This window comes from Ochlerotatus camptorhynchus, unplaced genomic scaffold (genome assembly GCF_037179485.1).
Source record: "Ochlerotatus camptorhynchus isolate MF236.1 unplaced genomic scaffold, CSIRO-AGI_Acam_v1.1 ptg000510l, whole genome shotgun sequence".
In the NCBI taxonomy this organism is placed as follows: Eukaryota; Metazoa; Arthropoda; class Insecta; order Diptera; family Culicidae; genus Ochlerotatus; species Ochlerotatus camptorhynchus.
Genome location: NW_027040994.1, coordinates 324611 through 337733, shown reverse-complemented (window position 1 = coordinate 337733; position 13123 = coordinate 324611). Strand labels below are relative to the sequence as shown.

At 36.8% G+C, this 13123-nt stretch overlaps 2 protein-coding genes across 2 annotated transcripts; both read right to left on the bottom strand.

Annotated features, from left to right (window-relative positions):
- Nucleotides 1-1041: 1041 nt before the first annotated feature.
- Nucleotides 1042-6837, bottom strand: LOC135712866 (uncharacterized). Its single transcript, XM_065235935.1, has 2 exons — nucleotides 6761-6837; nucleotides 1042-3171 (listed from the first exon to the last, which is right to left on the bottom strand). The coding sequence occupies exon 2, from the start codon at nucleotides 3168-3170 to the stop codon at nucleotides 1095-1097; it is 2076 nt and encodes a 691-aa protein (XP_065092007.1). The 5' UTR covers nucleotide 3171; nucleotides 6761-6837; the 3' UTR covers nucleotides 1042-1094.
- Nucleotides 6838-11835: 4998 nt separating this feature from the next.
- LOC135712851 (glutathione peroxidase-like) lies at nucleotides 11836-12729 on the bottom strand. Its single transcript, XM_065235916.1, has 3 exons — nucleotides 12517-12729; nucleotides 12318-12439; nucleotides 11836-12072 (listed from the first exon to the last, which is right to left on the bottom strand). Exons 1-3 carry the CDS (start codon nucleotides 12707-12709, stop codon nucleotides 11884-11886), a joined length of 504 nt encoding a protein of 167 aa, XP_065091988.1. The 5' UTR covers nucleotides 12710-12729; the 3' UTR covers nucleotides 11836-11883.
- Nucleotides 12730-13123: the final 394 nt, after the last annotated feature.

Sequence of the window (13123 nt, the reverse complement as noted above, 5' to 3'; positions counted from 1 at the left end):
TATGTGTTTGACACATAAAATCTGTCAATATTGCTTTCAGTGCGTCACAATCAGCGATTTTACGACTTGTGAGTGCTCACTCTGAGTGAACGCTCACGAATCATAAGATCGCTTATTGTGACGCTCTGAAAGCAAAATTGACAGGTTTTATGAGTCAAACACATTCGTTAAACCCTCTTCCCGTTACTTACAAGTACAACATATAATTTTATCATCTAATGATTGCATAATTCCGAAAAATATGTTTTTATAGCAAGTGAGTGGAAGCAACCCTGATTACAAAGCATCCAGAATTACGTCTTTTTCCTGATTGTGACAAAATTTTCAAGCCTTTGTTTCCCTATTGATGCACCATTACATCGCATACGGTAGATGTATCAGGCATGGTTATTCGTTCCCATTAATGTGTGTGGTATGTGAAAAGCCCATAGGTCATAATTTGAACAAACCATAATAAAAACATATAACCATAACTGGTACATGTACCCTATACTGATTTGAACATTTTCCTAACATCCCGATGTGTGGGTGAATCGCACGCTTCGAACGAAAGTGTTTAATCTATGATTGCAATGCATAATTTTATGAGCAAAGGATCGATTTTATGATTTTTAGTTTACTATAATTTATTGAGCGAACAAAACGTCATAAATCAGCAGATTTAGTGCTGCTTCATATAATCTTCTAGTATAGTGAATCATGAACATTTGAAAGATCATATGACATTTCGGACGGAATCTAGATTGCAAAAACAGGAAGTCGACCAGATTACATAACATTTACTTGTCATCAAATCACATACCTACTTCCAAATTTTGAGTGAGATGCTGAAAGGTCTAGGACGGTGATCTATTTTGTTTTGATACGTATGGCATCTACAAACTAAAATATGCATGAACTTCTTGCGCGTGACTGCGTGATTAAAGCGACAAATGGAATCCAACTGAACACAGCACTTGAGCAATTCGGTAAGTCGTGAGTTCTTGCGCATTGAAATTTGAATTTCTAAATGAGTTCGGTAAAAGTGAAATTAAAGCCGGATTTCGGTAACAATGGTCGTTTATTTCATTTTGCGGTATATAAATGCATCGTTTTTATTTGGCGTCATCATGCGAAAAAGCTGGTGGTTTGATTGTCGAGTAGACGGGAACCTGATCTGAGCTGGACGTGACCTGATGTGCGGTGCTATGGGGAGAAAATGTTTGTTCTCGAACTTCTACCTCTTGTTCGGTCTCGATGGGCCTTGAGACGATTATTCTTCGAATATTGACAGTTCTGCTCGTTTCCTTGCTACCTTGCGGAGCAGGTGTTGCCGATAGGACACGACTTCGGACGTATGTATTGATCAAACTGCTTGACGTGTCGGTGTTGGGCCCATAGCCTACCTCAGCAATAGAGTCCCTTTCCGAAAGTAATCGGATGAATTGTTCTTGGTTACTGCGAGCTTGTTCGGCTGATAGTCCATTTGAAATTAAGACTCTTGGAGATGTCGCAGTAATTTCGTTGATTTTTGCATTGCGAGATTGAGATGATTCTTGACTCTGTGATACGATTGATTGAGATTGATTTTGGTTTTCAACATTGAAGCGAGAATTGAGGTTGGATCTTGCTGTAACGGTAAGATCTGTTGCAGTTTGCTGATCTTCTGATAGGCTTTGGTGAGTTGCTTCGGTTGAAGCATAAGTAATAGCAATATCTCCTCGCTTGGGCAGCTCATCGTCACGATATTTTGCTGTGGCATCTAATGTGGAATGCTCGAAGGGTGCCTCAGTGGATGTTATACCATGGAATGTGCCACTGCCACCGCGAGCTTCAACAACTACAGAGTCGTCGTAATCATAACCAGTGCTGGTAGTAGTGGAAGAGACGGTAGTTGGTGCAGGTGTTGCGACAACAGGTACAGTTACGTGATAAGTAGGCTTGAAGGTGGTAACTGGGACGGAAGTCGCTGGAATGTACACAGGCTGCACATGGTTCACATAAACCGGGGCTTGAAAGTGCGGAACGACGGCCTGTGGAACCACGTGCCCTGCACTGCTAGCATGAATGATGACAGGATGTGGAGCTATTGCCGGAGTGTGCTGAACAGGTGTTTGATGATACACCGTGTGTATTATTTGGGGCTTCGGCGTTACGGTCGCTGTTTCTGTAGTAACCGTGCGTCCACGACCACTACTTCCTCGATCCGATTGTGATTGGACGGTGTGCGTGGTAACTTTTGTTTCGGTCCTGGAAGCAGGTTGTTCCAGCTCCACTAGAGCACTGCCAACAGGTCGAATGATAACTCGCTCTTCAATGTCATAAAATTGATTCTGAATGGCTGGTCTTCTTACTTTATATCTGCGAGATTTGATAACGGGAACTGGAGGTTCCGTACTGGATGACACAGTTTCCTCTTCTCTGGTAATTGTTTTCGTAACAGTTGTGGTAACTGGTGTAACTGATGCTATTGGGGTAACCGGAGTGACTGCTACTGGAACGTGAACAGGTACAGCAGGTGCTGCTGGAACATGAACCGGTTGAATAGCTGGTGTGTGATATTGCGTAACTACAGGTTGAACAGGTTGTGGAGCATATGCTACAACGTTTGGTCGTTGGACTGTACCGTACACTACCGGAGTGACGGCAGCATGACCGTATGTTTGAAATGGATGGGTGGCAAAAGATACTGGTGCCTGTATGTTGTATGAATAGTATGAGGGATATGAGGGATTCCCAACTAGGTGCACAGGCTGTACAGGGCCTGGATATCGCGCTGGACCCGCATAGTATCCTGTCTGATAGTGACCTTGTCCAGCAACGTTTCCAACTACATTGACGACGGGTTGTACAGCGCCGGAATATCGTACTTGTCCTGGTATATATCCTGTCTGATAGTGACCTTGTCCAGCAGCGTTTCCAACTACGTTGACGACGGGTTGTACAGCGCCTGAATATCGTACTTGTCCTGGTAGATATCCCGTTTGATAGTGACCTTGGCCAGCAACGTTGACGACGGGCTGTACAGAGCCTGAATATCTTGCTGGACCCGCTAAGTATCCCGTCTGATAGTGACTTTGTCCACCAGCATAGTTTATGCCTGGTGCATTGGTATATGGTGATTGAACGGAATAGTAAGCTGCCGAGCTGAATTTAAGGTACAGGCACAGAAGTAGAAGCTGTGGGAACATGCTGTAATTAAGAATGAGATTGAGAATGTTATTTGATTGATTTTCAGGTTATTTAAAATTCACGAAATATTTCGTGAACGGATTTTGCTAGTAGCCAGTATAACAAACAATCAATACGAAACTACCGATTTTAAATTGGCTCACTACTTGACTAGCCTATTGGTCCCAAGCAAACGATTAACGTTCCCCATTCTAGTCGAAATTCTAGTACTACGCAATGTTTGTTTTGATTCGCTATGAAAGTTTGACAGATAAAATGAGGGGTTATTGGTTTTTCCTATGTTTCGAGGGGTGAATCGAATAGCTTGGGACCGAAGAGAATACCAGGGTACCAGAGCTGAGCCAAAAAGTTGAGCACGTTATTTCGGGACCTTCTAGTCTTAGAGTTACCTCTATGGTAATAGTGAGCAGTTTCACTAATACAAGCGTTTTACTGGTTGAAAAAAAAAACAAACCGCTGTCAGGTTGTTCGGGACCTTCTGGTCTTAGAGTTACCCCTTTGCTATTACCGTGGTGGTAGAAAAAACAGCAATGGTTGATGTCGTCTTCGTATTGCATTTTCTTAATTTGGTATTGGAATGATATTGTGGGAATATTTTTTAGGGCTAATCCATACCAATTTAATGTGATACTATAAAAAAGCCTTAGCGTGAAACTTCAAAAGTACAAATGTCAGCTTCCACAAAATATTCAATCCATTCGGCATTTTTCTACCTCAAAATCAATCTTGATGAGTTTCCAAAATCAATTCTGGGGTCATTTTCAATTTGAGTATTATTAGTTTTCAACATGGTGGTATGATTTACACTGTTTGCAAAAAAAAAACGATTTTTACCATTTTTGAAAGACCCGAACTAGTTCAATTGATTTTCAATCAAAAAGCTTTTGATACCACTAAATTTAAGGGGTTAATTTTCTTCGTTTTGGAATTTCACGAGCATATGTAGGCTATTAAAAAAAAATGGAAATACAGCAGTTGTTTTCATTATTTCTTTATAAATTATTTTTTAACATGATCCACCTAAAAGTAACGGTATTCCCATGCATTCGATCTGAAATCAATCTAGAGAGGTAGCCTGAACTTAAATATTCAAATATAACTCAGAAACATACTTTGGTACCTTGAGTTCAGTTGTTTATTTTTAGAAATCTAGACTCTCCAGACGAAGACATCAAGTCTCCACAATGTCAGAGTAAAAAGATAGATTTTCTAGATGGCGCGAGTTTTGAATTATCTGGTGCTGCCATTAGATTTTTTGTTATAATGAGAAATAGAGCGGGCCTATCTTGATTGCATGGACAGTGATGCTAGAAACCACCTACACATAGGTTGCCAAGGTAGTTTGTTTTGAATCCACTGATATCTTAGGGTGCCTTCCATTCATTTTGACTAAAAAAATGTTTTATAAAATTATAGAATAATAGGATATTATGATGATATTTTGTATGTGTAAGTAATAAGAAAAGATTGTAAAGTTTGTGTTTCACACATCAAACCTGCAAATTTAGCTTTGACAGAGTCACAATGAGCGTTTTTCTGATCGTCTCTTCGCGAAGAGTGAAGAGCGAAGAGTGGGTGAGATAAATTACAAAATCGCTTATTGCGACTCTCATGTAGCAAAATTGGCAGGTATTATGTGTCAAACACAAACTTAACAATCTTTTCTTGTTGTTTACGTAATCAAAATATTTTCATAATGTCTTATTATTCCATAATTTCTTAAAACATTTGTTTAGTCAAAATGAATGGAAGGCACCCATAAGATTCTTATCCTACACAGTTCGAAAAAGTAGGGTACATTTCTTTCACTATGATGCACATAAATGGAGCGTCTTATATCAAACAAGTTTATATTATGGATCGTGTAAATTTATGAGACATTTCTTAAAATATACCATATATGGTATGCAACCATCCATCTTTGTATGCAACATTTGTTGCAACTTTGGTAGTTTACGTGAAAAGGAAGTTTACAAGTATGAATGTTTGCATGCATGGATGTTTACATCACCTTCAAATTTCAGAATTTTTTTCTGTGTAGACCCTCTCTAATGAGAAGCTTCATAGTTTACACCAAGCTTCGGAAATGCTTCGTTTAAAAGTTATCGATTGCATTTCTGGCCCACTGCACTCTGGCAGAACAACATTATTATAAAAAAAGTATCGCTGAAATACTAAACGAAATCTTGGGTGCTTCTCTTTTATTTGATGCTAGTTTAAAAATGTTTTTCAACTTTTTCAAAAAACTGGATTTTTTTATGTACATATATCCTAGTGTCTGAACATTTTTCAAAGCCTGGAATCTTAAGAAATTTTTTCTAAGTCGGACATGTAGGACATTTATCTGAGTTTGAGATTTGCACAAATATTCAAAGGTCCAGAATATTGATAACTTTAAGATTCTGATAATGTTTCTACGTTTGAGATCTTGAATTAATAATACTAGCCAGAAAACATACTGATTATGTACCAAGTCTCAGAAATTGATTGTTTTTTCATATCCAGGATTAAGAAAACAAAATCACGTCTGGTATCACCAATAATTCTCAGTGAGCTTGACCTTGCGCTTGATCTTGACATTGGATGATCGTAATCGCTACTTGTCACAGCTAGGAACATTTTGTTATAAATAATATAAATCTTAAAGGAAAAACCATGGTCGTATTTCAACAAAAAATAATACGTTTTGATTTGAAAAATTGTGAAAATGGTATCAAAAATTGAAAAATGCCATGCTTTTTTTTTAATTCTAAAGAAAATTTAAGCGTTAAAACATTTTTTTTTTTGTCATCATGGCTATAAAATAGTTGGTCCCAAAAACCGGAAAAATTTAATTTTGCGATTTTGATTAGTGCCTATTTTTGTTAAACTTCATTAAAGTGATTTTCAGCCGAGGGCAAGTCTATCAAATATTCACATTGAGTTAGAATAAAAGATTTTACATGTAAATTTTCTCATGAATCGAAGGAAATAACTGATTTTCTATGATTATTTTTTTTTCTGCGGAGAGCTTCCCGTTGAGCAATGCAATGCAATTTTATTGTACACAGTAAAACCACAGCTTTTCAATACACGTAAACTCGCCTTAAGATCTCTTAAATAAAAGTAAAATCACTCCTACTGATTTTTCGGAATTATGCGGTTAACCACAAGTATGATTCTCAATATGTTTCAAACCAAGTGCCCACTTTCATACCGTATTTTTTCACCTTTTTTTTAAGTTAACTCAAAATTCACCACAAGGTGATAATTGCTTACAAATCAAACTCATTAAATTTACAAGAGATAAATATGCACATAAAACAACTAAATTCCTCACTACAAACTAACAAACAGTTCTTTGTTGTTAGAAGCACACTACCCCAAGGTCCACATCAATAAACTTGAACTTCAGCAGCCCTTTAAAGGTCCTATTGTACATGATTTGCACTGATTTGTTCCGGCATTCCAACGAAAAAAAAAATGTTGACTTAATCGCTCAATCCGATTTCGGGCAAAACTATGCCAGCAATTTCACTGTCAACCACCACCGTCTCCAGTAGTAGTCTCCAAGCCACGATCACACTACAAGCTTTGAAGCAGAACTTACTTGATGCCTTACGCTGATGGGCTCAACGCATCGAACAACCCAAAGAGAGGGTGCGTTTTGAACACGAGTAGCGAAACCGAACTGATTATAGTAGCATAATTCGCCCCGCTTTTTATAGATTTACTCCTTTTGCTCGCGCCCTGTGCGTGAGGATTACTGTATGAAGGTGGCGATGAGTGGGACAGATACGTCATTTAGAAGAAATCGATGCGACAGCTTTAGAGGATAACAATTGTGGCTTGAATAAAACTGATATATTTGCGAGCTTAAACGTTCAATGGACCCAGTTCAAATCCAAAAAGGCGATTTCAGATGATCACGGTTACTCTCAGGGAAATTGCTGCAAGTGGTTTTTCTGTGTTAAATTTTGTAGGAACTCGTCTTTTCTCCAACTGGGCTTCGATACTAGATCTCCTGATATATATGCATATAGAGGAACAAATCGTGTTGGTTTTTCATTTTTTTTTTAATTCTATGGACGTTTATAAATTCAAGCTATCCAGCTTCTAGACGAGTTGATCAAAACAATCGTTTTTTTTATATTCTTTATTAGCTTCAAAGAGCTAGTGCAGATTTATGTTAGAACCAAATGAACTTTTGGAAGGATGTTCAGGACCTCAGATGGCCTAGTCAGTTAAGGCTAAGTGACAGGGTTGCTTCGACTCAAGCTCATGTATGTTCTCATGTTCGTGTTCTTTGAAGCACTTCTACAGTTGTTAAATGAGAGGTTTTAATACCAACCAATGCATGAATTTGTATGTTGTGTAGTACTGAAAGTCTCTCTAATTAAGAAAACAAGACAAAATGTTAGGCACGGTATTGCTAAGCTGAAGATGTTTGATTTAATTCCCGGTTGGATCTAGGAATTCTTTCGGAAAATTTCTTGACTAATTAGGGAATTAGGATTTCAAATTATAAAAAGTCTTAAAAATCAAAACAAGGTTGCAGTTGCTTATTTGGCATATTTTTAAATATATCCAGAATTATGCAACCATAAGCATAACATCTTATACGTTTTACTTGTAGGTAAATATTATAAAAATAACAATATGGTGCACCAGTCTGAATAAAATTGTAATATGATTTAAAACAGTAAAATTTTACGCAACTGTGAGTTGTTTTTGATAGTCATATTGATATTAAGCTGCCAACTACCCAATAATCATTGAATGCTGAATAGGAGCTAATTAAGGAAAGAATGACTTCTTCAGCTAAAAAATGCTCAAATTCTTTGTTGGTTAGTAACTTTTTGTGTCACTGGTGGCGCTAGTGTCGGTAAAAATCCTGTTTTTGGGTTAATAGAAGAGTGAGCCATATTGTTTATTTATAATAGATGTTGCAAAGTATGTGCTTTATATAGAAGACACATTCTACGTGACGTTACAACAATTTTGTCTGTGTTTTGTAGAGTAACTGAAAAGTAACACCTATATATTATTGCACATTTGGAAAGTGCGACAAATTTCACATGGGACTTGTCAAGAGTTTTTGATTTGAGTAGCTCAAAACGTTTTGGTGAGTAGTTGTTGAATAGTGTAGTTGAAAAGTGCAAAACGTTGTAACGTCACGCAACCAAATCACTTGGAGCTCCTCAAATTATAAACTCGTGGTTAGTTATTTTAGTAAATTTATCACACTTTGCAAATCTTCAATAATATTTGAAGGATATTTTTAGTTTTGTTCATTTTCAGCTTAAAAACTATCAAAAAATCAGTCAAAAATAGAGCTGGGACTTCAACTATCCGGATACTTCAGTTTTTTGCAATTAAACTACTTTCATACAAATTAAATATCGTTAAATTGATATTCAGTATACAGAATATCATGCTTTCTAGTGCCCAATATTGAAAAAATAAATAAATTGAGAAAACGTTTAGATCGTTATCAGGCGGATAGTAACTATCCGGACATCCGGATAGTGAAATTTCAAATTTATTCTCCCTTTAACAATTCTCCGTTTTACTGTTCTATATATTTGTCATAAAGTTGGTTTTTAGGTGCCCATGTGACCTGATGTTGAATGGCAGATCTGTTAATTGCCAAAATTTAATAAAATTAAAAAATTAAAATATCCGGATAATCCGAGTCCCAGCACTAGTCAAAAACGTGTGGTAGAATGTGTTATAGAACCAAATACCAATTTTAATTTCTGATAACCACTATCAGCTATTTTATGATTGCTGAGTGCTCTCTCATCTTGAGCGATCAGTCATCATAAAATCATCGATTTTGACTTTCTGAAAGCGAAATTGATAGGTTTTATTTGTCAAACACATACTTTACAATCTCTTCTTGAAGCTAACAAATGCAAAATATATTTATAATATGTTATAATGTAATAATTCTGTTAAAAAAGTGTTTTATGCGAAACGTGCATTTGCAACCTTGCGTCCAAAAGTGATTTAAAGTGAGTAAGAGTGATAAAAAAAAGTCAAATAAGTCTATTTAATCTGCTTTGCTTTGAATTCGGGAGCTCACGAACTCCCTTACCGACCCGATTACCGAAAATACCGGAATCCGTATTTGGTTCTTTAGGAATATTTTAATACGATATTTTTTATGGTATCAAGCTGGAGCCGCGTGACAGCTTAGTTTTCAAAACTTGACTCATGTAAGGGAATTTTGCTTCTATCTTTTGACAATACTACAGAAGGACTAGCCTATGTTGGTAGTTTGAACACTGGTTCTTGTGTATTGTTTCAAGATAGTTTTGGGAAAAAATGCTGTGACATGAGTGCGTATTAACGAGGCAAAAGATACATCCGCGTAGTAATCCTATTGAATCTGTATTGAGATGTAAATCCCATAAGTTCCAAAGACACCGTTAAAACCGATAGCCGCGAAAAGTAAAAATGCACTTAACAAAATAGAATAAACGTATTAACGAGTCAAAGAATACGTTCGCGTAGTACTCCGATTGAATCAGTAAATCTTTTCAAAAATAAAATATCTTATAACTAAGTGAGTTCCGTAAACCGAGCGAGTTCTTAACGCCGTGCGAAACAGCAGAAAAAAAAACAGCTAATTAGCAGAGTGCCACTCAAATTGATGTGATCAACTATGCTGACAAGTTGATTAATTTTGGTTTCCTCCCTAAATATTCCACTACTATAGAGATTCTAAGGTTTCGCGTCCGTGCCGACTAAATTCCAACAACTACATAAACTCAGAACGCATTTGGTAAGCTCTATCGAATTGCGCATTACGAAAGCTCCATAGGTCGCGTTGAGTCCCGACAGCCGCGAAAAGTTCAAAATGCACTTGATAAAATAGAATTAAAAAACTCATTGATATATTACCTACTAGAGGAGCCACCTCAAAATTTAAATTGAACCGATATGTGATATTGCCTATCCCGCTAGTACCACACCCAAACCCATCAACATTTCTAACTGATTCAGATGAATTTAAGCAATGTGGAGAAAGCACAGATCTGATAATCGCAACGTTCGTGGTTCGAGTCCCAGTCGGCAACCTTTTTTTCGACATGATTTATTTCACTCACTATACGCTCCACGTTTTCCTTTCTCCATTTTCTTGCATTGGAACGCAGCTCGGTATATCGCATCCTCCGATCATGCGGTCTCCACTAACATCCTCCAATGATGAATCCCACATAATTGTAAGCGAATCTTACATCCCCCGGTTGGGTGTAGGCTAAAAGCAAATAAGAAGCGCTTACTTCCTCTCATACTCGACTTCGTATGTTTTTTTTTTCTGCTGAACGGGAATTGGAGAAAGTTGTGGCAAGTGTGTGCGTCATTCTACAATGTTATACATAAAATGCTTGCTAGTATATTCGAAAGCGTAGACAGAACACGACATAAAAAAGAAAAAAAAACCATTACATCGTCTGCGAGGTCAGCTTATATCATTCGCTGTGGAGGATGATAGGAAATGCAACTAACATTCAATGTCATACATTTTTGGTTTGCGTGTATATTTCATATTTTATTGCAAAAAAAAAAGCTTTCGTATTGTTTGTTTATTTTGCACTTATCGTTTGACAGTCCAATATGTAGACTTGGCTTCACTCTTGGCGTGACTAATTATACACCGACTCTAGTCGTAACAACCAGTGTATCATAGAGTTGAAAATTGGAAATACGCCATGTAAAAGAAAACATTTTTGAGGATTTGGAATGAAGTTTTCTTCTACTTTTTCGTGTTTATTGAGTAGTTTGTGTATTGCAAAATATGGTTTGATTACATATAGGCTTCTCCGTTCTTTTCAAATGTTAGTCTTCATTTGTATATTTAGCTGGGCCCAAATGTGTTAAACACTCTACGGAGCCGAGTAGCATAAAATAATGTTATACAAATGGTAAAAGTAGTAATAGTTGTTCACTGTACTAAGGCATGCATATTGCTCTAGTTTAAGCAAAGAGTGAGCAGCAAAAAAGAAGGCAACATTATGTTGATGAACAGTTTATTCAAGACGTCAAAAATCATTGTTCATCTTCAAATTTTGTTCGAGAAAGGCTAAGTCTAAGTTAATATAATTGGGTTTTGTTTCTTTTGACTTTTTGAAATCTAAAAGGAGTTTAACATTAAACATACTTATCACATTTGGCACAATTCCATTTATTCATCCCAAAAAAATCAATAGCTTACATAACTAAACATTTTCATAATTGCTACATGCATTGCGAGCAGATTTTTCACATTATCCAAGCAAGGTTTCATACATTAAAATGTATTTGATAGTTAATCGATCAGAAGATTTTACTTGACGGAATGACAATTACTGTTATCATGTTTTTCAACAAATAATTGTAAAAGATTCACAAAAAATGGTGCATCTTCTTATAAAAAGATTGTGCTATCGAGATAATCAAAATGGTAACAAATAATACATATTTGAAACAAGATTGAATGGCCTTAGACCTTTAGTTCAAAACTACATATTAAATTCACTTTCCAAATTTCCCTGAAATTCTAAACATGATACGAAATGTAATGATGCATTACAATTAATGGTTTCTATGCCCTGTTCATTAATTATTAATTTGTATCTGTTTATAAAAGGGATCAAAAGAATATAAATCAGCATCTTCTATCCCATCGACAACATTTGATACTCATATAATGAACTAACCGGTTAGACTTAAATTAACAGATTCTCATGCACAGTATTGTTCAACAAGTTCCTCAAGAAGGTAGGGATGCACGTTTGAGCCGAAACGTTCCACAGGAACGCCATTCCGATCAGTCAGGAACATGGTAAAGTTGCTATTGATGAATCCTCCGCAGTTTCCCGGTTTCTTTTGCTTCAGATATTTATACAATTCGACGCATTTGGAGCCATTGACCTGCAAACGAGATAATCAATTATGGTAGGTTATCAATCATAGCCGTTATGGAAAGCAATTAATAGCGATGGCATCAATGTGCGTTATGGGAACGTTTCAAATAGCCATGTTTGAAACCGTGAAAATTACAACCAAACATTTCCCGCCTGTCCTAATCGGGTGCAGTTTTCATTGACGCTACATCCTTTTCGGTCAAACTACACGCTGGAAGCTATTGCGTTCAACGATCGCTTGTTTTTACTTACTTCAATCTCAGCAAAAACGTCTCCAACTGGACGGTCGCTGTTGTTGTCGAAATAATCGAAAATATCATACGTTGACTCCTTGGAACCAAACTGTGAGCACGGGAAAAGGAGTATGTTCAGATCTGAGAGAGAAAATATGTTCAGAATTCAGTAATCATTTCATTGCAATAGATTTATTGCAATCACATTTATGACTAACCTTGCAGTACGCTGCCGTGTTGTTTTTTGTACAGTGCGGCAAGCATTGAGAACACTTTTTCACACGCTGCATCCTTGATGGAAAAGTTAGTGATGATGCATACAGTTCCTTTGTATTTGCTCAGGCTCACGTCGTTCCCGTTGATGTCAGTGACCGTGAAGTCGAAAATTGATTTAGCTAATTTGGCATCCATCCTGAAGCTACTTGACAGCTATTCCTTCAAAACTGAAAGGTTGTGTTATAGAATTAAGAAAAGGTAAGTAAAATAACTATCCAAGAAATGATAATTGTCCACAGTCTCCTGGGTAGCATGCATCTTCTACTTTCTGGCTTTTGGCGCTCTTATACGAGCTTGTACCTACTCTCAACTTAATGTTCTTTGAAGCAGTGCCACAGTTTTAATTGAGAACTTTCTATGCAAAGCAATTTGTAAGTTGTGTAGCACAATCATATTCTATGCCTAGGGAAGTCGATAATTATGTCAACCCTTAAGATCGATCCCACCACCTCCGGCTTGGTAATACCGTGTTAAAACTGATAGCCTATGGCCTCAGCTGGTATGCAAATATTTCATTCATGTATTGTGAGTACTTTATCTGACTACATT